The sequence below is a fragment of the Sciurus carolinensis genome, chromosome 3 (genome assembly GCF_902686445.1).
Source record: "Sciurus carolinensis chromosome 3, mSciCar1.2, whole genome shotgun sequence".
Classification (NCBI taxonomy): Eukaryota; Metazoa; Chordata; class Mammalia; order Rodentia; family Sciuridae; genus Sciurus; species Sciurus carolinensis.
The window spans coordinates 63,718,900-63,746,070 of NC_062215.1; the positions used below are offsets into that span (position 1 = coordinate 63,718,900).

Sequence of the window (27,171 nt, forward strand, 5' to 3'; positions counted from 1 at the left end):
CAACCATGTGATAGCTTACATAACATGGTCTGAGAAGGATCCATGTGCTCCTAAGAAGAAAGTATATTCAGTCACTGATGGATGAAATTTTCTATATATGTCTGTCAGGTCTAAATTATCAATTGTATTTTTTAGTTCTATTAGCTTCTTTTTTTTTTTTTTTTTTTTTTTTTTTTTTTTTTTTTTTTTTTTTTTGGTACCAGGGATTGCACCCAGGGGTGCTTAGCCACCTACTAAGCCACATCCCTAACCCCTTTTTTTTTTTTTTTTTTTTTTTTAAACAAAATCTTTTTACAAATTATTGATACCTAAACAATTTGGTTTGGAAAATGAAATCATATGTATATAGTTGTATTCATAAAGTAAGTATGCTAAATGAAAAGCTGTACAGTAATGAGAAACATTAAAGAGTCAAATCCGGATACTTCTGTATTTCAGTAGTATCCATCATGATATTTCCTTTTTCATCACAAATTTTAATATTTGGAGTTTTCTCTCTCTTTGTCTTTGTTAGTGTGGCTAAGGGTTTATCAATTTTATTTATTTTTTTAAAGAACCAACTTTTTGTTTTGTCAATTTTCTCAGCTGCTTCTTTTGTTTCAATTTCATTGATTTCAGCTCTGATTTTAAATTATTTCCTGTCTTCTGCTGCTTTTGGTGTTGATTTGTTCTTCTTTTTCTAGGACTTTGAGATGTAATGTTAGGTCATTTATTTGTTGACTTTTTATTCTTTTAATGTATGAATTCAATGCAGTGAACTTTCCTCTTAGCACTGCTTTCATAGCATCCCAGAGATTTTGATATGTTGTATTGGTGTTCTCATTTACCTCTAAGTATTTTTTTATTTCCTGCTTGATTTCTTCTTTTATCCATTCATCATTCAGTAGCATGCTGTTTAGTCTCCAGGTGTTCCAGTAGCTTCTTTTTTTTTTTCTTTTTTTTTTTTTTCCTGGTGCTGGGGATCGAACCCAGGGCCTTGTGCTTACAAGGCAAGCACTCTACCAACTGAACTATCTCCCCAGCCCTCTATTTTTTTATTTTATTGTTGATTTGTAGTTTCATTCTGTTATGATCTGATAGAATGCAGGGTAGTATTTCTATTTTTTCATATCTGCTAAGAGTTGCTTTGTGGCATATGTTCTGTTTTAGAGAAGGATTCGTGTGCTGCTGAGAAGAAAGTGTATTCACTCGATGGTGGATGAAATACTCCATATATGTCCGTTAAGTCTAAATTATTGATTGTATTATTTAATTCTATAGTTTCTTTGTTTAGTTTTTGTTTGGAAGATCTATCCAGTAGTGAGAGAGGTATGTTAAAGTCACCCAGTATTATTGTGTTGTGGTCTGTTTGATTCTTGAAATTGAGAAGGGTTTGTTTGATGTCTGTAGATGCTCCATTGTTTGGGGCAGATATATTTACAATTGTTAAGTCTTGTTGCTGTATGATTCCTTTTAGCGGTATGAAATATCCTTCTTTATCCCTTCTGACTAACTTTGGTTTGAAGTCTACTTTGTCCGATATGAAGTTGGAAACGCCTGCTTGTTTACTTAGTCCATGTGAGTGATATGTTTTTTCCCAAACTTTCACCTTCAGTTTGTGGATGTCTTTTCCTAGGAGGTGAGTCTCTTGAAGACAGCATATTGTTGGATCTTTTTTTTTTTTTTAATCTAATCTGCCAGTCTGTGTCTTTTGATTGATGAGTTTAGGCCATCAATATTCAGGGTTATCATTAAGATATGATTTGTATTCCCAGTCATTCTGGTCTATTTTGGTTTTTAACTTAGTTTCTCCTTTGATTGACCTTTCCTTTAGTGTAGTTCCTCCCTTTGCTGGTTTTCATTGTTTTTTTTTGTTTGTTTTTATTTTTGTTTTTGTTTTTCATTTCCTCCTTATAGAATATTTTGCTGAGAATATTTTGTAGTGCAGGCTTTCTAGTTGTGAATTCTTTTGTTTACCATGGAAGGTTTTTATTTCATCTTCAAACCTGAAGCTTAATTTTGCTGGATATAAAATTCTTGGTTGGCATCCATTTTCTTTCAAAGCTTAATATATGTTATTCTAGAACCTCCTGGTGTTGAGGATCTGGTTAAGAAATCAGCTGAGATTTGAATTGGTTTATCCTTATATGTAATTTGATTTTTTTAAATCTCTCAGCCTTTAAAATTCTGTTTTTATTCTGTATGGTAGTCATTCTCGTTGTAATGTGCCTTGGTGTGGGTCTTCTATAATTTTGTATGTTTGGGGTCCTATAAGTCTCTTGTAGTTGATTTTCCATTTCATTCTTCAGATTTGGGAAATTTTCTGATATTATGTCATTGAAAAGATTGTGCATTCCTTTGGTTTGTATATCCATGCTTTCGCCTATTCTGATAAATCTTAAATTTGGTCTTTTCGTGTTATCCCATATGTCTTGGAAATTCTGTTCATGGTTTCTTACCATCTTCTCTGTGTAGTCAACTTTATTTTCAAGATTATATATTTTGTCTTCATTGTCTGAGATTCTGTCTTCCAGGTGCTGGTCTGTTGGTGATACTTTCCATCGAATTTTTTATTTGATTTATTGTTTCCTTTGTTTCAAGGATTTCTGCTTGATTCCTTTTTATAATTCTCTGCCTTTTTTGAAGTGATCTTTCACTTCCTGTATTTTCTCTCCAGTATTGTTCTTTATTTCGAAGATGAATCTATATTTTCTAAACTCCTTCTCTGACATTTCTTCTACTGTGTTGTCTATGGATTATATTGTTGGAACATGTTGGGTTTTTTTTGAGGTACTTTACTTCCTTGTTTTTTCATGTTGTTTGTGTGTCTTTTCATCTAGCAGTTATGGAGCTGAGGCAGTAGATTCTACCCTGTAATCTTAGAGTGTCCCTGAAGGCTTCCAGTACCTCACCTTGAAGTGGGAGACCAATCAATATTAACAGCACCCAATGCAAATGATATACCACCATAAACCAAATGACTCCTATTAAGGTGTTTACAGTTTTGTCACAATAGACAGAAATGAAGTATTCAATTATAAATGAAACATACAATATAAACAGTAAATTTGCTTAAAGCGTTTACCGTTTCAAATGATGGACAATGAGGGAACAGAAGTAGTGTAAAATGTAATGTTTATGAGGGAGAGAAGATAGAGGTAAAAAAAATTTATAGTAGGAGCAAGGGAGGAATTAATAGAGGTTGGCTGTTACTATGAGAGAAGTGAGAAAGAGAATCCAGAGTGATAGGTAGGTGAGAGGGGAAAATGTGGACAGATTTTTTTTTAAGTAAAAATACAAGAATAACACAACCAAACTGTCATATACTATTCAGACATCCCATTCCTCAATAAATGGATGCATGAAAAATACTTGAATTCAAAGATGGTCGAGGTGTGAGAGGGCAAAAAAAGAAAAAAAAAGGAAAAAAAAATTTTTAACATTTTTTTTAGTTGTCATTGGACTTATATTTTATTTATTTATTTATATGTGGTGCTGAGAATCAAACCCAGTGCCTCACACATGCAAAGCAAGCTCTCTACCACTGAGCCACAATCCCAATCAATCAGTGGAAAATTGAATGATTGCTTGCATTGGCTTTCAAAATTTTTCTCAGCTTCCCTTCTCCCCTGATAGGTTGGGTGGTCTGAAGTTTGATGTTAGCTCCAGCCCTGTGGGTACCAGACCAATTGGGTGAGTGAGCCAATAGCAAGTTGCCCTCACACCCTCTTACAGTTTCCCCACCCATTGTAGATGGCCGTTTCCATCCCTGCACACTTCAGGACTTAACTGAACTGGAGAGAGCCCAGTTTTCTCTAGTTTGTTCAACCTCTGGTCCCTCAGGGAACTGCCCCTAGTCTCCAGCTTTCCACAGGCTTGCCAGACTCAGACTGGTCCACGCAAACCCAGCTGCAAGCTGATAGACCTGGGCTTCAGCTTCCCCAGGTCCTGTCTTGCTGCAGTCCCAAGATCTCAATGCCCTTTCAATTTGCAGAGAGACCACCAGGGATGTACTTGCACAAAGGAGCAATCCTGCAAAGAGGCAGCCAGATGGCAGTCACTATCACACCAGGCAGAAAGACCTCAGGTACAACCAGACCTGCAGGTACCCCAATATACCTCCAGGCCCTGGCCTGAGTCCCCAGACCGAGGTGGCCTGAGATGGTGGCAAACCTGCAGGCCCTGGCTGTTGTCCCAAAATGGTGGCAACCATGTGTAACCAAACCTGTGGGTACTGTGACAATGGACTTCCAGGCACCAGCATGCAGCAGATGATCTGTGGGCGGTCTGCAGGCTAACAGTGGACGATCAATAGGTGGACTTCCAGCAGTGGGCAATGGGTAGGCAAGAGGCAAGCAAACCGGCAAATGGCAGATGATAGGCAGTGGCCAGTGAATGATCCGCTCTCAAAAGGCAGGCAATATACTGGCAGACGGTGATCGCAGTGGATGAATGGGGTAAACAGCAGGGGATGGGTGGGTAACAACTACTGCCTCACAGAGAAACAGTATTTCCTTTGCTTGAATCCTGAGTTATGGAGTGACAAGGAATGCAGCCTCCCTCTAGTCCACCATCTTGGATCTCCACACATATTTAGTTTTTGTTTGGATGATCTATCCAGTAGTGACAGAGGCATGTTAAGTTACCCAGTATTATTGTGTTGTGGTCTATTTGATTATTGAAACTGAGAAGGATTTGTTTGATATATGTAGATTACTCCATGGTTAGGGGCGTAAATATTTATGGTTGTATGTCTTGTTTATATTGTTCCCTTAAGCAGTATGAAATGTCGTTCTTTGTCCCTTCTGATTAACTTTGGCTTGAGGTCTACTTTATCTGATATGAGGGTATAAACTCCTGCTCGTTTATGAGATCCTCGTGAATGGACTGTTTTTTCCCATCCTTTCACCTTTATTCTGTGGATGTCATTGCCTGTGAGGTGAGTCTTTTGAATGCAGCATGTTGTTGGGTCTTGTTTTTCAATCCAATTCGCCAATCTGTGTCTTTTGATTGATGGACTTAGGCCATTTACATTCAATGTTTTTTTTTATTTTTTTTTTTTTAGTTGTCAATGGACCTTTATTTAATTAATTTATTCATATGTGGAGATGAGGATCAAACCCAGGGCTTCATATATGCCAAGCAAGTGCACTAACATAGCCATAAGCCCAGCCTTTGATGTTATTATTGAGAAATGATTTTTATTCCCTTCCATTTTGATTTTTCTGAGTTTTACTTTGAATTAGTTTCTCCTTTGATTCACTGATCTTCTAGTGTAATTCCTCCCTTTGCTGGTTTTATTTTTTATTTCTTCTCCATGAAATATTTTGTTGAGAATCTTTTATAGTGCATGCTTTCTAGTTGTGAATTCTTTCAACTTTTGTTTCTCATGGAAGGTTTTTTTTTCATATTCAAATCTGAAGCTTAATTTTACTGCATATAGTATTCTTGGCTGGCATCCATTTTCTTTTATAACTTGATATATATTATTTCAAGACCTTCTAGCTCTAAGGGGCTGGTTTGAGAAGATAGCTGAAATCCAAATTGGTTCCCCTGTAAATGTCACCTGCTATTTTTCTCTGGCTGCCTCTAAAATCCTATCCTTCTTCTCTATAGTAGGCATTTTCATAATAATAATGTGCCTTGGTATGTGTTTGTTGTAATTTTATATATTTGGGGTCCTGTAAGCCTCCTGTATTTGAGTTTCCATTTCATTCTTTAGGTTTGGGAAATTTTCTGATATTATTTTATTAAAAAGATTGTGCATTCTTTGGTGTGTATCTCTGAGCCTTCATTTATCCTGATAAATTTTAAATTTGGTCTTTTTCACATTAGCCCATATTTGTTGGAAGTTCTGTTCATGGTCTCTTAACATCTTTTCTCCATGACCAACTTTATTTTGAAGATTATATATGTTGTCTTCATTGCCTGAAAGTCTGTCTTCCAAGTGGTCTAATTGCTTGGTGATGCTTTCCATTGAATTCTTAATTGGTTTATTGATTCCTTCATTTTGAGGCTTTCTGCTTTTCAGAATCTCTTTTTATTGAAGTGATCATTCACTTCCTGTATTTTCTCTCTAATATCACTCCTTATATCATCCTTTATCTCACAGATTAGTTTAACTACGTACATTCTAAATTCCTTCTCTGACATTTCTTCCACCGTGGCATTGTTGGATTCTGTTATTGGAGAATCTTAGTTTGTTTGGGGCAAATTGTTCTCTTGCTTTTTCATGTGTGTCTCCCATCTAGCAGTATGGATCTGAGGCACTAGAGTTTCTATCCTGTGTCTCTGAAGGTTTCCAGTACCTCACAATTTAGGGGGAGACAAATAATAACAACCAATGCAAACAATATGCAGCATTAAATCAAATAGTTCCTATTTTGATATCTACAATGTTAACTATCACAATAAATAGAAATGATGTGATCAGTTATGACCTACAACAAAAACAGCAAGTTTGCAAAAGGGTTTGTAATTTCAAATGATGGACAGGGGGAGAACAGAAGTGATAAAGGATGTGATGATTATGAAGGAGGAGGAGCAGAGAAGATAGAAGTAAAAAATTAAAGAGAACAGTAAAGATTGTTAGCAGAAGAAAAGAGAGAGAGAAAATCAAGGGAAAGAGATAAGTGAAAAATATATATAAAGTAAAGATTTTTTTAAAGTTAAAACTTTAAAAAAAAATGACTTCAGAAATGAGGGAGAAGAAAACAAGTATGAGTATGTATAAATGTCCATGTATCATTAAGGTCATAATTAAACAGAGAAAAGAAAAAAAAAAACTCAATGAAATGTTTAAGAATTCTTTCCATTGAAGTTCAGAAGATTCTCAGCTTCTCTTCTCAGCAGTTTTAGAAATGCTTCACCCTCTGAATTGCTGGAGTGAGAGAGGTAATCCCATAGGCAGAACTCCTGGTGGTAGAGTTTAGGCTTAGGTTGGCTCCAGGCTCTCTGCTGAATGCCAGTCAGTCTGGATATTTTAAATCAGTGCACCTCCGTGGCCAGGTAATTTATGGTCCACACTGGAAGACTGTATCCTAGGGATCTCCTGAGTTCTACCTGTGTGGTGGAAGAGCCAATTCTTGATCCCCTACGTCACCTGCAGCACCCCATGCTTCCTGGTCTTGGGTTCAGCCTCCCAATTCAATCTCTCCTACCCTTATGAATTCCTGGCCAGACTTGTCTCTCCCAGCTGGTCCTGCAAGCAGTAGGTTGGAGGGAGAGGAGTTGAGCCAGGTGGGTTTCCGCAACCATAAACTCATTTCTGGTTCTAAGTTCTATTTGGTGCATTTAATTCTGAAACAGGTAAAGTCTTGTTTTAAAATATTTGCCTTTTCAAAGGGTATGAAAAATGGTCCAAAGATAGAAAATTGATCCAAACATTGAAAAGTTGCTCTTTTTTTCTTGTATGAGAAATACAAATTGAAGCTATGCTAAGAAAACAATTCATACATATCAGATTGGCAAAAATTCAGAAGCTTAACCATACATTTTGTTGGCAGTGCCATGGACAGAGTGGAATTCTCATGCATTGCTGGTGGGAATGCAGAATTGTTTCAATTTCTGTGGAGGGGAATTTAGCAGTATCCAACAAAATTAGATTAACCCAGCAATCCCACTTCCACAATCATAAGAGACTAGTTGAATAGAAGATTATATCAGTATCTAATGAAGTATTATGCAGAAGTAAGAAGGAATAAGAGAGAGCTCTCTTTAAACTGTTATATAAAAAATAGTTTCAAAGAAAGTGAAGAGCAAAGAATTATATGTAGCATATTTGTTAATATGAGTAAGAAGTGATAAGAAGTATATATTTGCTTTTATTTTTCAAAATAGAATGTAAGTAGGATAAATCAAAATCAATAAAAATGATCACCCATGAGAACTGAAGATTCAGAGATATGGGAGCAAGACCTCCAAGCTTTTAAATATTTTTTTTTATTTAAACCATATAAAAATTTTAGATACTTAAAAAATAAATAAAGAAAAAAGGATGTGGAAAGCCTACCCTAAAATTCGATACAAACATGGAACAAATTACTCCAAATGTATATCATATTGATGATTTCACAGAAAGAAATTAACTAACTTGTAAGCTTGATATTTTGGTTTTACCCTCAGTGAGCTATGACTTGGAGGGTGGGAGGGAGGACCTACAAAGAAAATTTGTACTTAATGTTTGTTGTTGTGATGGTATTGGTGTATAATGTTGAATCTATTTTGTAAGGAGAGCAAATGAGTTCTTGGGAACTAAGGGTTCTCAGTGTAGATTAGGGTGATACAAATGATGGGTAAAGGGCAAGAGGGAGAAAAAGAAACCTGTGGTGTTGAATGTGAATTTTTCCTAGCTTTGTCTGGAAAATTTTAGAAGCAATGATAAGTTGTAATGATTAGCATACCTAATTAATGCTCACATCTTGATTTCAAAATATGATTCTTTGCTAAAAGAAACCAGGGATCCTGGGAAATTAGGGGTTGAAAGTTACTGATATGGGCAGTGTACTCCGGCACGCAAGCAGCTTCAGGGACCAGGATAGGGCAGCCAGAGACTTCCCCAAGTAGCCTGGACCCCTGCGGTGGGAGGTGCCTTTTAAGGCTAGCTTCTCAGAACAGACCGCCCAGTGAGAGGCTTTCTACATAGAACCAGCCACAAGTCCCCGAACCAATGGAGCGCTTCGATCCGCAAGCAGCCTCTGGGATCAGGGCAGGGCAGCCAGAGACCTCTTCAGGCGGCTCTGCCCACTCCGGCCGCAGGCTCTCTCCACGGGGCGATCCAAGATGGCGGCCTAGAGGGTGACTACACTCCCAGTCGCTCCAGAACCCAGGAGTTAAGAAGGGGAGGCATTGAGAGACTCCGACTGAAATAGAGCCACGGGTGAGTCTGCCCATTGGGTAAAGCTCGGCCCGGGTGGCAGGCCCAGATAGGGGTGGCTTATCAGAGCAGGGCAGGGCAGCTAGAGTCTTCCCCAGGTAGCCTTCCACACTCCAGCGGTGCGCTTCTCCCACACGGCCAGCTGCACGGTGCAGGCCCCCAGTGAGAGCCTTTCCGCACAGAGCCAGCTCCAAACCCTGGAACCAGTAGGGGGCTAGGGGCAGCTTTCTTCGGATACACTGCATTATCAAATTCCTCCAAGGTATCAGACTACTGAAGGTTGGGAGGTGATACACTGAAAATCTACAGGGACACTATAAGCCAATAGCGGAAATCTGCAATATCTCAGGGTCCCAATGACAGCTGACCAATATGAGAAAACAAGGGAAGAAAATGTCCCAAACAAACCTAGATACTACATCAATAAAACCCAATGACAGCACAGCAGAAGAAATGTCAGAAAGGGAGTTCAGAATGTACGTATTAAAACGATCAGGGAAGCAAATGAGATGAAAGAGCAAATGCAGGCATTGAAGGAGGAGATGAAAGAGCAAATGCAGGCATTAAATGATCGCACCAATCAACAGTTAAAAGACCAAATACGGGAAGCAAGAGATCATTTCAATAAAGAGTTAGAGATACTGAAAAAAAAGCAAACTGAAATACTTGAAATGAAGGAAACAATAAACCAAGTTAAAAACTCCATAGAAAGCATAACCAATAGGATAGAACACCTGGAAGACAGAACCTCAGACATTGAAGACAAATTATTTAATCTTGAAAACAAAGTTGGCCAAACAGAAGATGGTAAGAAATCATGAACAGAATCTACCAGAATTATGGGATATCATGAAAAGGCCAAATTTAAGAATTATTGGGATTGAGGAACAAACCAAAGGAATGAACAATCTATTCAATGAAATAATATCAGAAAATTTCCCAAATCTGAAGAATGAAATGGAAAACCAAGTACAAGAGGCTTATAGAACTCCAAACATACAAAATTACAACAGACCCACACCAAGGCACATTATTATGAAAATACCTAACATACAAAATAAAGACAGAATTTTAAAGGCCGCGAGAGAAAAGAATCAAATTACATTCAGAGGGAAATCAATAAGAATATCAGCAGATTTTTCAATCCAGACCCTAAAAGCTAGAAGGGCCTGGAACAACATATACCAAGCCCTGAAAGAAAACGGATGCCAACCAAGAATCTTATACCCAGCAAAACTTACCTTCAAATTTGACGATGAAATAAGATCCTTCCATGATAAACAAAAGCTAAAGGAATTTACAAAAAGAAAGCCAGCATTACAGAACATTCTCAGCAAAATATTCCATGAGGAAGAGATGAAAAACAACGATGCAAATCAGCAACAGGAGGCGCTAGCCTAAAGGAATAGCCAAATAAAGGAGAAACTAAATCATGTCAAAAACAAATATGAGTCAATTGACTGGGAATACAAATCATATCGCAGTAATAACCCTGAATGTTAATGTCCTGAACTCATCAATCAAAAGACATAGACTGGCAGATTGGATTAAAAAGAAAAATCCAACAATATGCTGCCTGCAAGAGACTCATCTCATAGAAAGAGACACCCATAGACTAAAGGTGAAAGGATGGGGAAAAACATACCATGCACACGGACACAGCAAAAAAGCTGGAGTATCCATCCTCATTTCAGATAATGTGGACTTCAAACCAAAACTAGTCAGAAGGGATAAAGAAGGACATTACATGCTGCTTAAGGGAAGCATAAATCAGCAAGACATAACAATCATAAATATCTATGCCCTGAACATTGGCTCATCCACGTACATCAAACAAGTCCTTCTCAATTCCAGAAATCAAATAGACCACAACACAATAATACTAGGCGATTTTAACACACCTCTCTCACCACTGGATAGATCGTCCAAACAAAAATTGAATAAAGAAACTATAGATCTCAACAACACAATCAACAATTTAGACTTAACGGACATATATAGAATATACCATCCAACAAAGAACGAATACACTTTCTTCTCAGCAGCACATGGATCCTTCTCTAAAATAGACCATATTTTATGCCACAAAGCTACTGTTAGCAAATACAAGAAGATAGAGATACTACCTTGTACTCTTATCAGATCATAATGGATTGAAATTAGAAATAAATGACAGAATAAAAAACAGAAACTTCTCCAATACCTGGAGATTAAATAATACACTATTATATGATGAATGGATAACAGAAGACATCAGGAGGGAAATAAAAAAATTCTTAGAAGTAAACGAGAACAAAGACACATCATATCAAAATCTCTGGGACACTATGAAAGCAGTACTTAGAGGAAGATTTATTTCATGGGGCGCATTCAACAAAAGAAGTAGAACTCAACAAATAAACGACTTAACACTACAGCTCAAAGCACTAGAAAAAGAAGAGCAGACCAATACCAAAAGTAGTAGAAGACAGGAAATAGTTAAAATCAGAGCCGAAATCAACAAAATCGAAACAAAAGAAGCAATTGGCAAAATTAACAAAATAAATAGTTGGTTCTTTGAAAAAATAAATAAAATTGGTAAACCCTTAGCCACACTAACAAAGAGAAAGAGGGAGAAAACTCAAATTACTAAAATTCGGAATGAACAAGGAAACATCACAACAGACACGAGTGAAATACAAAACATAATTAGAAGCTATTTCGAAAATCTATACTCCAACAAAACAGAAAACCTCGAAGACATCAACAAATTTCTAGAGACATATGAATTACCTAAACTGAACGAGGAGCACATACACAACTTAAATAAACCAGTTTCAAGCAATGAAATAGAAGAGGTCATCAAAAGCCTACCAACAAAGAAAAGTCCAGGACCAGATGGGTTCTCAGCCGAGTTCTACAAAACCTTTAAAGAAGAGCTCATTCCAATACTTCTCAAAGTATTCCATAAAATAGAAGAGGAGGGAACCCTACCAAACTCGTTCTATGAAGCCAATATCACCCTGATACCTAAACCAGACAGACACATCGAGGAAAGAAAATTTCAGACAATATCCTTAATGAACATTGACACAAAAATTCTCAACAAAATTTTAGCAAATCGCATACAAATATATATTAAAAAGATAGTGCACCACGATCAAGTGGGTTTTATCCCAGGGATGCAAGGTTGGTTCAACATTCGGAAATCAATAAATGTCATTCACCATATCAACATACTTAAAGTTAAGAATCACATGATTATTTCAATAGATGCAGAAAAAGCATTCGATAAAATACAGCATCCCTTCATGCTCAAAACACTAGAAAAAATTGGGGTAGTGGGAACATTCCTTAACATTATAAAGGCCATCTACGCTAAGCCCATGGCTAATATCATTCTAAATGGTGAAAAACTGAAAGCGTTCCCCCTAAAAACTGGAACAAGGCAGGGATGCCCTCTTTCACCACTTCTATTCAACATCGTCCTTGAGACTCTAGCCAGAGCAATTAGACAAACCAAAGAAATTAAAGGGATACGAATAGGAAAAGAAGAACTCAAACTATCCCTGTTCGCTGATGACATGATTATATATTTAGAGGAACCTGGAAATTCCACCAGAAAACTTTTAGAACTCATAAGTGAATTCAGTAAAGTAGCAGGTTACAAGATCAATGCTCATAAATCCAATGCATTTTTATACATAAGTGATGAATCTTCAGAAAGAGAAATTAGGAAAACTACCCCATTCACAATAGCATCGAAAAAAATAAAATACTTGGGAATCAATCTCACAAAAGAGGTGAAAGACCTCTACAATGAGAACTACAGAACACTAAAGAAAGAAATTAAAGAAAACCTTAAAAGATGGAAAGATCTCCCATGTTCCTGGATAGGCAGAATTAATATTGTCAAAATGGCTATACTACCTAAAGTGCTATACAGATTCAGTGCAATTCCAATTAAAATCCCAATGATGTACCTTGCAGAAATAGAGCAAGCAATTATGAAATTCATTTAGAAGAATAAAAAACCTAGAATAGCTAAAGCAATCCTCAGTAGCAAGAGCGAAGCAGGGGATATTGCAATACCAGATCTTCAACTCTACTACAAAGCAATAGTAACAAAAACGGCATGGTATTGGTACCAAAATAGACAGGTAGATCAATGGTACAGAATAGAGGACATGAACACAAACCCAAATAAATACAATTTTCTCATACTAGACAAAGGTTCCAAAAATATGCAATGGAGAAAAGATAGCCTCTTCAACAAATGGTGCTGGGAAAACTGGAAAACCATATGCAATAGAATGAAATTAAACCCCTATCTCTCTCCCTACACAAAACTCAACTCAAAATGGATCAAGGACCTCGGAATCAGACCAGAGACCCTGCATCTTGTAGAAGAAAAAGTAGGTCCAAATCTTCAACTTGTTGGCTTAGGATCAGACTTCCTTAACAGGACTCCCATAGCACAAGAAATAAAAGCAAGAATCAACAACTGGGATAGATTCAAACTAAAAAGCTTTCTATCAGCAATGTGAAGAGAGAGCCTACAGAGTGGGAGAATATCTTTGCCAACCATACTTCAGATAGAGCGCTAATTTCCAGAATCTATAAAGAACTCAAAAAACTCTACACGAAGAATACAAATAATCCAATCAACAAATGGGCTAAGGAAATGAACAGACACTTCACAGAAGAAGATACAAGTAATCAACAGATATATGAAAAAATGTTCAACATCCCTAGTAATAAGGGAAATGCAAATCAAAACTACCCTAAGATTTCATCTCACCCCAATTAGAATGGCAATTATCAAGAACACAAGCAACAATAAGTGTTGGCAAGGATGTGGTGAAAAAGGAACACTCATACATTGCTGGTGGAGATGCAAATTAGTGCAGCCACTCTGGAAAGCAGTGTGGAGATTCCTCAGAAAGCTTGGAATGGAAACACCATTTGACCCAGCTATCCCACTCCTTGGCCTATACCCAAAGTACTTAAAATCAGCATACTACAGAGATACAGCCACATCAATGTTCATTGCTGCTCAATTCACCATAGCCAGATTGTGGAACCAACCTAGATGCCCTTCAGTTGAGGAATGGATAAAGAAACTGTGGCATATATATACAATGGAATATTACTCCGCAATGAAGAATGATAAAATTATGGCATTTACAGGCAAATGGATGAAATTGGAGAATATCATGCTAAGTGAGATAAGCCAATCTCAAAAAACTAAAGGATGAATGATCTCGCTGATAAGCGGATGAGGACATATAATGGGGGGTGGGAGGGGTTAGCATTAGGTTTAGGGTTAGGGATAAGGAGAGCGGTATGAATGAAGGAAAGAAGGACTGTATAGAGGGGAAAGAGGGGTGGGAGGGGTGGGGGGAAGGAAAAAAAAAAAAGTACTGATATGGATTTCTTTGGGAGATGATAAAAAAAAAAGTTCTAAATCTGATTGTGACAGTATTATGCAACAGGAGGATCACTTGAGCCCAGAAGTTTGAGAGCAGTCTGGTCAACAGTGAGACCTCATCTCAAAAACAAAACAACATGGGATGGGGTTGTGGCAGCACACAGTGGTAGTGCACTTCTGAGGTACTAGGTTCGAGCCTCAGTACCACATACAAATAAATAAATAAAATAAAGGCATTGTAGGCTGGGGCTATAGTTCAGTGGCACAGCGCTTGCCTAGCTTCTTCCTCCACAGTACTCCTTTTCAAGTATTGTATTCAGCTGAATTGCTAATATTCCCTAACCTTGTCGTTTTTGCTCCATAGGGCTCAGAATGGAATGCCTCCAACTTAGAAGACTTACAAAACCGAGGGTAAGCACACAAAGGAACTGACACTCCTGTGTGACAAAAGCCCCTATTTAGTCTTTATATTTTCCCATCAAAGAAATATCAGTCATTGATTTTAATCTTGAGTTATTTTCAATTGATTTCATTCAGTATAATCTTATAAAAGTTAAAGTGGCTGTTTTCTAACTATTTCATTCCAAGAAAGATCAGCCATTTTAATGGAAGACTTTTAAGAACAAAATGCAAATCTTTGGTGCTCTTTAAAATCACATGTAGTTTTTGGTTCCTGGGGGTTTATTTTGTTTGTTTGGGGAGATTTTGGTTTGTTTGGGGCGTTTTTTTTGGTGCCAGAGATTGAACCCAGGAGCACTTAACCACTGAACTACATCCCAGCCTTTTTTATACTTTATTTTAAGACAGTGTCTAACTAAGTTGCTCAGGGCCTCTCTAATTGCTAAGGCTGGCTTTGAACTTGGCAATCCGCCTGCCTCAGCCTCCATAGCTGCTGGGATTCCAGGTGTGTGCTACCACGCTCAGCCTGGTTCCTGCTTTTATGGAAGAGGACAGAGAATTGCATATTTTGGGTTCATAGAGTTGTTCGTTGAACACTTATTGAGTATCTTCCATGGGTCAAGCACTGTACTTGTTGTTAGGAATTCATACTCAAATAAGACACAACCCCTACCTTTTATCCTTCCCTAGCTGTTTGAAAAATAAGTAGATTATGAATGTAAAGTAGGCAAGCTTCTGAAATCGAATAAGAAAGCTTACTTGTATTAAGAAAAGTGACACTAAGTGGCATGGTTATTAAGTTTGATTGTAGTAAATTGAGACTACAGTGACAATTCAGCAAGCAAAAGCTGCCATTCTTTGCTTTTTACTTCTTAGCTAATGCCTACTAAATTTCATATTGAACCTCACTTTCAAAGAACATTTCATCCCATTAAGAGAAAAGAAAATTGAGCTGGGGATGGAGTGTTTACCTAGGACATGGGTTCATGTCCTAGCAAAACAATTGGTTGTGGGGGGTTCTTTGAGGACAAAGACCTAGAGATAGTGATGTCTTGCTGGCTGCTTGTTTTCTTGACTACCAAGCAGCCTTCTGATTATTTTTACCATTATTATATACATACTCCCTATTTTCCCCCTCCAAAAGAAAGGTATTTTATAATTGTTAAAATGAACTTGGAATAGGACATTCACAAGATGGTTATACAAAGAATTCCAAAGAGGAAAATCTGGTTGCTTAGTTTAAGATTTGAAGATGAGGGCTGAGGCTGTATCTCAGTGGTAGAGCACTTGCCTTGCATGTGTGAGGCACTGGGTTCAATCCTCAGCACCATATAAAAATAAAATAAAGATATTGTGTCCATCTACAACTAAAAAATATTTTTTAAAAAAATTTGAAAATGAATAGAACTTGGAACTTTTACATTGGTAAAGATTGGATCTGAAGTCTTAAAAGGCAGAGATTGTATCCTGGTCTTATAAACTTATATCTGCCTAACTCAGACCTTTATACCAAGGGTATACTCAGTAAATGTGAATGAGTAATAGAGAAATTCACATAATGTAAGAACTGTGACTTACCTAATGACAGATAAGTAGAGAAAATCAATTAGTAAACTGGCTAATTAGAATTCTAAGATCTAGGTTCTAATCCTGTGTCTGCTGTTTGCCCTCTTTGAGTCTGGAAAGCTTAAGCCTACATAATTATTGACTGGTTAGGATTCCTCAGAGTGCCCCCAAAGTGTGAGGACCACTTATTCAACTAGAATAATAACACTGAATCTGCTTTATGTACAGAGTCTGTACACTTTGACTCTATAACAACCCTAGTAGGAGATAAAACCCGTTCTTCTCATTAACTTATTTTTTTAAGATTTTTTAAAAATTTTTTAAAACTGAAACATAAAAAATGTACATATTAATGGAGTACCATGATTATCAATGCATGTATACACAGTATAATGTTTTAATTGGGTTAAACACATGTATCTCCTTAAACATTTCTTTATGGTAGAAACTTTAAAAAATCCTTTCTTTTAGCTTTTTGAAATATACAGTATGCCTTAGCCTCATGATTCAGGAGGAATTACAGTGATGTGCCATGGCACCCAGCAGATTCAGTGTTTCTTAAGTTTTAGTATATGAAGAATTATAGTTCATGGGTCTATACACAGAATCATGTTCTGCCCCCTGTGAATGATTTATGGGATTTTTAAGTGTAAGTTTGACAATAAGGCAATTTCCACACAACCTACTGACTTTAGAACTAACCTCAAGTAAAGTACTGCCCCATATGGAGTCACTGCTGAGATGGCAAAGAAATTTCAAGGAGTACCAGTACCAGTTGGCATGGGCTGCTTGAATTCATGTAATGAAAAGAACTGGAAATCCCTTTCTGGCCAGCTAGGTAGTGTCATGATCCATTACTGAGGTATGGGATCGGATGTGGGAGGTTGTTTGTTTTTATTTTAAATAATAGAAGTACACTTGCCTTTTTAAAAGTTTTATTAAAATGTAAATCATGTACTATACAATTCACCCATTTAAAATGTACAATTCATTGGGTTTTAGTAAAGGTTTCAGAGTTTTATAGCCATAACCACAAGCAATTTAGAACATTTTTTTTAATCCAGAAAGACAGCCTGTACCCCTTAATGGTCACCTCCATTTTCCTTCTTTCCCCCCCAATCCCTGGAAACTGCTAATAACCATCAACTGAAAAATAACTACTTTTTATGTATAACAAATGATGCTGCTATAACCATAATGTGTGACTTTTTGGGTGGGCTTGTTTCGTATTTCTCTTGGGTTGCACCTAGGAGAGGAATTACTGGGTCATGTGGTAACTGTGTTCAGCTTTTTGAGAAATTGCTGAACTATTTTTCACAGTAGTCAAACCATTTTACATTCTCCATGTACTTGACTTTCAAATTTAAAAAATCCTTTCTAGTAAGAGGTTTTGATTCATGTCTCAGAAAAATTTTGCTACTTGGCCTTAACCATAGAGCTGGTTAGCTTTTTGTAGTCATTTCTTTGACTTCAGAGACTGGGTTTGTAGAATCCTACATATGGTTCTGAGAAGAAAGCAACTTCAACAGAAAGAAGTGAGTTAATCTCTGTCCTATTTTTGGAGGAAAGATAATCTCTGGTAAACTCAACCTAAGCACCTGCTGAGATGGTACAGTCAGGGAAGAAATAGAAGAAATTTTTTGATAGAGAAACCCTTTTCTGCAAGCATGTCTGCATGGGAGAACCCTCAGACATATCTGCTGCCAAAGCAGCCAGGAATGCAGCCAGATAGAGTTAAAAATTAAAAAGAGTTTTAAATCCAACTTTCCTCCCAGGTCTAACCTCATTTGCCTTTCATGTAGTTTAAGAGAGTAATAGCACAAATATAACAATTTGGCATTTAGAAAAATAAGACAATGGTGCTATTAACAATTTAATTAGTCAATTATAGTATTGCTGTTACATCTGAAATAAATGTACTAGATGTTTTGGTAAAACAAAAAAAAAAGAAATTTTTCCTTTTCTCTTTCTTCAGGTATATGTTAATTGTCTGATTATATACAGATAACTTCCAACAAAAATTAATATTGGTAATGTTACTAACAGAAAGAAAAGTTGTTCGCTTATGAATCTCACATTGATTCTTTGGAGTAAGATTCAGGTCTGTTTTTCAAGAGATTATCAAAGATAAGATTGTGTAATTATACATAAACTGAAAATGGAATTTAGATGTTGACATGGAAGGTAGATTTTTGCTCAGTGACACCCTCATGCCCAGGTGTGCTCTGTGAAACAGCTTCTCTACTCTTAGTTTTAGCTTTGTATTTTATTTCAGTCAATGGCATAAACAAGTTTTAAATGAGAAAAACAGTTCTGAGGGCTAGGGATATAGCTCAGTGATAAGAGTGTTTGCCACCTTCAGCAAGGTTCAGTCGCAAGCACTGCAGAAAAAGAAAAATAGTGTTGAGCATTGGATTTAACCTGAATAGTTGAATATATATTTTTCCTTGGTTTCTTCACAGGGTACGTTATATCTTGAATGTCACTCGAGAGATAGATAACTTCTTCCCAGGAGTCTTTGAGTATCATAACATTCGGGTATATGATGAGGAAGCAACAGATCTCCTGGCTTACTGGAATGATACTTATAAATTCATCTCTAAAGCAAAGTAAGTAAATAGCCCTGCATGTTCTGACACTGTTCCTCATGATGCACCACACATGGCTGGGCCCAAAGGCTATAGATAATTTACTGATGGTATTCAGGAAAAAAGTTGTAAAGAGTAAGATTTGCAATCCTAGGCAAAAGACTAATGACCTGATACTTTTCCTTTAAGTAAATTATCCCCCCCAGAAGTGATCTCATGTTGACCTCTTATTTCCATTAAACACAAAGAAAATAGAGTTATGCTTCAGCTAAAGAAATAGAAATGAGATATAAAGAAATTCTTAAGTTTCCAAGTGGAGAAATTTGTAAGTTAAAGAACAGAAATTATTCTGTTCTAAATTATTCCCCCTATTCTGAATGTCCTTTTCTCAGAAGGCAAGGAAAGAAACAGGGGACTTAGGAAATCTTTTCCCAATCTTTTACCTTATTTTTATCATAATTTTAATGGTAGAATTTTTCTCTGACTCTTCATGATTATCTTTCTTAATTAGCTCTTTAACTGAAATTATTTAGTTATTTAGTGTTTAGTATCAATTAATCTTTCCTAAAAATATTTTAGATGTTAATAGACCTTTATTTTTTATTCATTTATTTGTATGCGGTGCTGAGAATCGAACCCAGTGCCTCACACATGCTAGGCAAGCACTCTACCACTGAGCCACAACCCCAGTCCCTCAATTAGTCTGAACATGAACATTGCATTGTTGAAGTCCCCGAGGATTTCCTTGCCAATTGTATTCATTCCTTCACTGGAAAAAACTTGTTGGCACATTATCCTTCAGGTAGGACTACATTCACACCATCCCTGTCAGATGAGAAATGCTTCTGTTCCTAAAGTTCTCCAAGAATGATTATACCCTTCTCTTAAGAGGACCCTCATGGTCAGTACATCGTCCTACATTCTTCCTCATAGTTACCCTGAATCCTCATACTCCAACTTCGAGCCTATTTCTTTGGCCTCTACCCATTACATGCAAGTGTTTTATATTCTTGAAAACTGCTACTAAATTATTCCCAGTAATAATACCATTCATGGTATGCTTACTTTGTGCCAGTTACTTTATATGCATTCTCTCGTGTGATATTTTCTAAAATCCAGAGAGGCAGATACTGTCACCATCCTATATGAATGAGGACAGACCACAAAAAGGAGATTCACAGAGATTAAATAACAAGTGATGGAGATGGGACTTGAACCAAGGTTCTGTCTATTTCAAAGTCAATAAGTGTACAGGAATAGTCTAGTTCCATATGGAACACAAACTAGAAAGACTAGGCAAGTTGTCAGGGTCACAGCTAAAGAGGCTAAGGCATGACCCCAATTGCAATGAAAAGAGAGGCTGATACCAGTTAGGATGAGGGGATACATGAGGCACTCCCACTCAGGCTCCTACAAGTGTGGGTCAGCATGTGAGTGGGAGTAATTAAGCCTCCTTAAATGCTGTGCCCTTGGTGCCTCCTGTATCTAATGTATCAGGGCGCTGATTCCTAACATGATGCCAGACTTAACTGAATGATTCTTCATGCGGGGAGAAGAGAGCTCAAACTGAAAGGTGGAATCGGGTTAGGTGAGAACTGACTTATATCTTTCATCACATGATTTAGAAGCTATCCTCTGAAAAAGCCCTGTTGCAAATATGCCAAAAAGATGTTTTCATGGAACTGAATTTCATAATTTGGCTTATGGTTGTCCAAGTTTGAAGCTCCTTCCATGCCTGCAGGCATAAATCTGAAAATTGATATTTTAATGTTATCAGAGCTCAATGAGAAAATAAAGAGCACATGTCTAAACTTTCATCTGAGTCACTGTGCATTGACTTTCTAACTGTAGTTTAAATGAAAATACTGGTGTGTGGTATGTAAAACAAATATCTCTTAGTCATTTAGGATAATATGAGAGCATACATATTATCATACCATCCTTAAGACACCAAAATTTTGCACCTGATTGACGTGTAGGAGGTTAATCTTCCTTGCTTCTTTGAATGTTTCTATTATTCCAGATGATTGCCTACATTCTTGTAGTTTATCTGGCTCACTCATTTTAGCGCATAACCTTCCTTATATTGATAACTGTCTTAGTCAGCTTTTTTGCTGCTGTGACTAAATAATCTGACCAGCACAATTATAGAGGAGGAAAGGTTTATTTGAGGGCTCACAGTTTCAGAGGTCTTAGTTCATAGAAGGCCAGCTCCATTTCTTGAGGCTCGAGGCAGAACATCATGGTGGAAGAGTATGGCAGAGGGAAACAGCTTGCAGCATCTGGAAGCAGAGAGAGCTCCACTTTCCAGATACAAAATGTATACCCCATAGCCAGACCACAGTTCCCACCTCCTCCAGCCACACCCTAACACTTCAATTAATCCCATCTGGGATTAATTCACTGATTGGGTTAAGACTCTTTCAACCCATCCAGCATTGTCTCACATGTGAGCTTTTCAGGGACACCTCAAATCCAAACCACAACAATAACTTAATAGTTTAATGAATCTGTCTCCAGAAGTAGTGTTGTGAGCTTCTGCAAGGAAGCTAGTGTACCATTATCACACAGTGAATGAATGAATAGATTTCCCCTTATGCTGACATGTACATACTTTGATTTTTTGGAATAGATACTTAAGAAGGATTCTAGAACCCATGTGCACTAGCAATAATGGTTTGTCACATGCTTCCATTCAACTCACTGGGTCGTATGCTTACCAGTCTCTAGACAGAACACAGGTTGTGAAAAAGTAATATTCAGAACTATATCTGAATAGGGAGAAAGGTTGGTTTCATTAGGTTTGTGCTTTCCTTGAGGGACAGAACCCTTACTGAAACTTAAGTGGAAAATAACTCAAAATATTTTAGTTAATGACATTAATCACACCTGTAACTCAAGAGTGCCAGCCATGAAACATGTTCCTGGGGCTATGAGGGAACTGGCCTCCACCACACACAAGGTGGGCTCTAGTCTCTAATTTCAAAGTGCTTCCTCTACATTCTGTGACCATCATTGCACTTACCATATTGAATTTCATTTGTTCTTCCCATTGAACCCTATTCTTTAGGGTAACAGCTTTGTGGTGTTTATGCTTACATCTCAGCACCTTGAACATTATCTTACATCTGGTAAATGTCTGGTAAATGTTTGTTGAATAAATGAAAGAGACTTAATATTAGTGAACAGCATTTAAGAGCACACTTAAGACCTGCCTATCTTAAACCCATATTTGCTCATAGTGTATGTGAGTATACCAAGAATAGGGGATTACATAGTAAGAAAATAGAAAGGCAAAACAGAAGACTTGGGGGGGGGCAGAATCTGGAACCCACCTTTTAAAATGAACTGCTGTTTTCCTCTATTTATTCTTCACCTCAATCTCCTAAACTAGGAAACATGGATCTAAATGCCTTGTGCACTGCAAGATGGGGGTGAGTCGCTCAGCCTCCACTGTGATTGCCTATGCAATGAAGGAATATGGCTGGAATCTGGACCGGGCCTATGACTATGTGAAAGAAAGACGAACAGTGACCAAGCCCAACCCCAGCTTCATGCGACAACTGGAAGAATACCAGGGGATCTTGCTGGCAAGGTGAGTCCTTCAGTGACTTTCTTAAATTTTCCCTCTTTTACAGTAAGGCAAGGGAAAGTATCCTTCTCAGTAGGTAATAATTCTCAGCCTAATTTGGATGTCATCTTTTACTTAACTTTGATTTCCTTCTCTGTCAATCAAATTTTCAAATAATAAGGACTGGGGATGTGTCTCAGTGGTAGAGTGTTTTTTCTTAGTATGCACAAGGCCCTGAATTTGATCCCTAGCACTGCAAAAAAAAAAAAAAAAAAAATTAAGTATAAGCATTTAAGATTAGTGTGGAAGATTAGGCATTTAATCCTTCAGAGTAATATTAGGTTGATATAAGCTAAAAGATTAAAATACTATTATCTCAGTTCTCAACTAGGTACAGATTTTAATAAATACTTCTCAGTATCTATTTTTTGTTCTTTTTAGATATACATAACAGTAGAGTGTATTTGTGGTCGGGGGGCATACTTAGAATTGAACTCAGGAGCACTCTACCACTGAGCCACATCCCCAGCCCTCTTTTATATTTTATTTAGAGACAGGATCTCACTGAGTTGCTTAGTGCCTCACTTTTGCTGAGGCTGACTTTGAACTCATGATCCTCTTGCCTCAGCCTCCTGAGCTGCTGGGATTATAGGCATACACCATGGCACCCAGCCCAGTAGAGTGTCTTTTGACATATTGTACAGACATGGAGTATAACTTACTCTAATTAGGATCCCATTCTTGCGGTCATACATATTGTGGAGTTTCACTGGTTATGTATTCATATATGAACATTGGAAAGTTATGTCCAGTTCATTCCACTATCTTTCCTATTCCCATCTTCCCTCCCTTCCCTTCATTCCCCTTTGGTTAATCCAGTGAACTTCTATTCTTCACCTCCACCCCCACTTTATTGTGTGTTAGCATCTATATATCAGAGAAAACATTTGGCCTTTGGTTTTTTAGGATTGGCTTATTTCACTTAAAATGATAGTCTCCAGTTCCGTTCATTTACCAGCAAATGCCATAATTCCATTCTTCTTTATGACTAAGTAATATTCCACAGTGTATACATACCACATTTTCTTTATCCATTCATCTGTTAAAGGGCGCCTGGGTTGGTTCCATAGCTTAACTATTGTGAATTGAGCTGCTATAAACATTGATGTGGCAGCATTACTATAGTATGCTGATTTTAAGTCCTTTGAGTATATACTGAGGAGTGGGATAGCTGGGTCAAATGGTGGCTTCTATCCAAGTTTTCTGAGGAATCTTCATACTGCTTTCCAGGGTGTCGCACCAATTTGCAGTCTGACCAGCAATGTGGGCAACTTCTCAATATCTTTTAAGGTTGAATACAGCTGCTTTATCAAAATGGATACCAGTTACTCCTAATGTAATACTAGACTAGGCTTAGCTGAAATTATTGAAGATTTTTTGGCCCATTCTACTAAAAAAAAAAAATTGAACCTGCAATTACTTTCAGTATTTTTCTTCTTCAGTGCCTGGCTTCACTGAGCCCTCTCCAATAATTTTAGTCATGTGGCAGATGTGTATAACTTCATGTTTATGTGATACTTCCCAGAAACAGCTCGCTCTTGTTTTTTCTAAAACAACAACAACAACAAAAACCTTCTAATCTAATTTTATATATATGCTTTGCAAAAAATGCAGAATATTATAATGGGAGAAGTAACGTATAAGCTCAGTAGTCAGCAGTCATTACCTTACCTGTGTCTCTAGGCTTTATCACATACTTTGATGGATATTTTTTTCCACAAAAACTATTTTGCAGCCTGCCTCTCTACCCAGTACAGGTCTTACCTAAATATATTCCTGTATCAATAAGAACCAGCTGTTTGGGTTTTTTTAAAAATATTTTTTAGTTGTAGGTGGACACAGTACTGTTATTTATTTTTATGTGGTGCTAAGGATCCTAGTGCCTCACATGTGCTAGGTAAGCTGTCTACCACTGAGCCCAACCTCAGCCCTATCATTACCCTTTTAGAGGTGAAAAACACCTTCTGCTCTTGAGAACAAGTTCCAGGTTTTAGCTGACTTGAGGATCAGTTTTCTTCAGATGCCACATACTGAAATTCTGTGGGCTGTTAGATTTCTTTTTTAAACTTTTTTTTTTTTTGTAGATGGACATAATACCTTTATTTTTATGTGGTGCTGAGGATTGAACCCATTGCCTCAGATGTGCTAGGCAAGGGCTCTATCACTGAGCTACAACCCCAGTCCTCGCTGCTAGGTTTTGCTTTGTTTTTGGCCATGTGGGCATGTTCTAGGTGGTTTTGTTAGGGTGAAGGCACAGCTGTCTAGAAGCAGTTGGGGTTGGTGCCAGGGTTTGACTCCAGCAAGTCCCATGACTTGGTCTTGACTCTTGAATCTGGGCTGTATTTCCCCTGAACAAAATGTTAAATAGCCTTCCAGCCTCTCCAGGCAGAGGGACCACCCTCCCACCCACAAAGTATTGTGAAAATGTGGCCACAGCATAGCATTATGGTTTCCACTAAAAAACCCCTCCCATTTACTCAGCACTTGGCATGATTTCTTCTGAGCCGCTCTCAGCAGACTTCGAGAATACTCAAACCTCTTCTCTTTTTGAGAAAAATTTATAGGTCTTTAGGGCCAGATTTTTATGATACTTTTAAGTTAAATCAGAAGGTAAGACACAGAAATTCTTTTTGGCACAATAAAGAGGCATCTAAGGGTTTGATGAAACATAAATGTATATTCCCAGACATACCCATGACAGATATTAGGCAATGTCCTCACGTGACCCATGAGAGGAAAGATATGATGTGTCCTGCCAATTTCAGTATTTATTCTGGAATCCCAGGCTACTGCAAGCTGTTGAGCTAAGTTTTTTAGCATATGTGGTTTTTTCCTTAGATGTTAAAGGAATTTCAGAAAAATTTTAAATGAGAATAAGAAAGGCAGCATAAACCCCCAAATCACCCTTCCTCTTCCCATTCCTTCATTTTCTGTTCCATCCTGATTTCCTGGGTTTGATTCATGGAGGGAGGGCAAGCCCTGGAGAGAGAAAACCACAGAAGTTGAGTCAGTAGATCTAGTTTCCATTCCTGGTTCACCTTGTTGCTGCAGCCTTGAGAAGTTACTTTATATTTCTGATCCTCACTCGACCCCATCTATAAAAATGTAAATCAAAAGATCTACCTCACAAGGTTATTGTGAGTAAAAATGTGTATAAATGTTTACTATGAATTGTTTAAGATTATTTCTCATCAACTCCTTTCTCCAGGGTTACCCAGAAAACATGCACATGCCATTTATTTCCTCCCCCTTGACATCAACAACTGTCTCCCACCACCCATAAACACACTGACTCTACAGAAACTAGAAGGGGAAATGTTCCTGGAATTTCCTGTATTGTGATGTTTCCTGGATTTTAAGTACTAGAGTCCAGTGTAGGAATATCATTTAGGCTGCTTTTGGCTCCAAGTATTAGAATATCTCCATCAGTCAGGATCTCATCAAGAAATAACACACTCAACTCAGGCGCAGTGGCACATGCTTGTAATCCCAACTGCTGAGGAGGCTGAGGCAGAAGGATTACAAGTTCAAAGTCAATCTTGGCAATTTAGTGAGACCATGTCCCAAAATATAAAAAGGGCGGAGAGATGTGGCTTGGTGTTTGAGCACCACTGGGTTCAGTCCCTGGTACCAAAAACGAAAGAAATGAAGAAAAGAAAGAAAAGAAATAGCGCACTCAGATTAGGGTCATTGAAGAAAGGTTTTGTAGAGGAACCATTTACAAAGATGTGGCATTTTAGCAGAATCAAGGGACTTGTATCTGCAGAGCTGTTTCATAATAGTGCCTAGCCAAGAGTGAGGCCCCCATTTACTAGAACCTGGATGGATATTCCTGTAGAGAAAGTACCTTCAGAAACAAGCAATAACCTTCAATCAAAGGGATATAGCTATGGGGCTAGGTTTGTGGCTCAGTGGTAGATGCTTGCCTAGCATTTGTGAGGCACTAGGTTGGATTCTCAGCACCACATATAAATAAATGAATAAAAATGAAGGTCTATCAACATCTAAAAAAATATTTTAAAAACAAAGGGAGACATTACTAGCCTGAGGTACCCATCCCTCACTCTCTTTCCTCCAGTGCCCTTCTGAGGCTTCCAATTAGGCAAACCCTGTAAAAGTAAGAAGAGAAGAGGGCCTGTTGTCCATTGATCAGCCTACAGTGCAGAAAGGAGGGCCAAGAAGCTGAAGAGCATACCCATAGAGACAAATAGAAGATATCCTGCCCAATACCCCCACTACATGTAGTTTTAAAAGTTAGACCATTTTTCACCTCCTCTAACAAAAAACACAGAAGTAGTCTCAAATGGACTGATGGTGATGTAATCAGGGACTTTAGTATGAACCTCTTTCTGCTCTGTCTACCTTAGTTAATGGTTTGGTTTCTGAGGTTGTCTCCATGTGATTGTCTGCCATGTTTATAGGCATTTGCATGTAAGTTGCCAGCTTTCTCTGGGGGCTAGGGTTGGGGGGAAGTGGGTCTTATGCCCAAAGCCAGTCACTGGCCAAGGAAATAGGAGTTCTAAGATTGGCTAAAACATATTCGCATTTAATCCTCTAGAGACGTATCACATTCCCTGAACCCATGGGACAGTGAATACCCAAACCAAATTATGCCTGTATATGTGTAGGTATGTAGCCATTAGAGTCTGCAGCGCATGATGTGTTGTCCAGAAACCTTGGCACTTGTAGGTTAACCGTGAGGTGAATTGTGCTAAGCAGACTC

At 37.7% G+C, this 27,171-nt stretch overlaps 1 protein-coding gene across 7 annotated transcripts in view; it reads left to right on the forward strand.

The window, feature by feature from the left end:
- Positions 1–27,171, forward strand: part of Ssh2 (slingshot protein phosphatase 2) — a 244,715-nt gene that overhangs the window by 207,082 nt on the left and 10,462 nt on the right. For all 7 annotated transcript variants that reach the window (XM_047543369.1, XM_047543371.1, XM_047543376.1 and 4 more), the window contains 3 exons: positions 14,629–14,675; positions 18,692–18,838; positions 22,212–22,412. In XM_047543369.1, the coding sequence (XP_047399325.1) occupies positions 14,629–14,675; positions 18,692–18,838; positions 22,212–22,412 (395 nt within the window). The remainder of the gene's footprint in view (positions 1–14,628; positions 14,676–18,691; positions 18,839–22,211; positions 22,413–27,171) is intronic.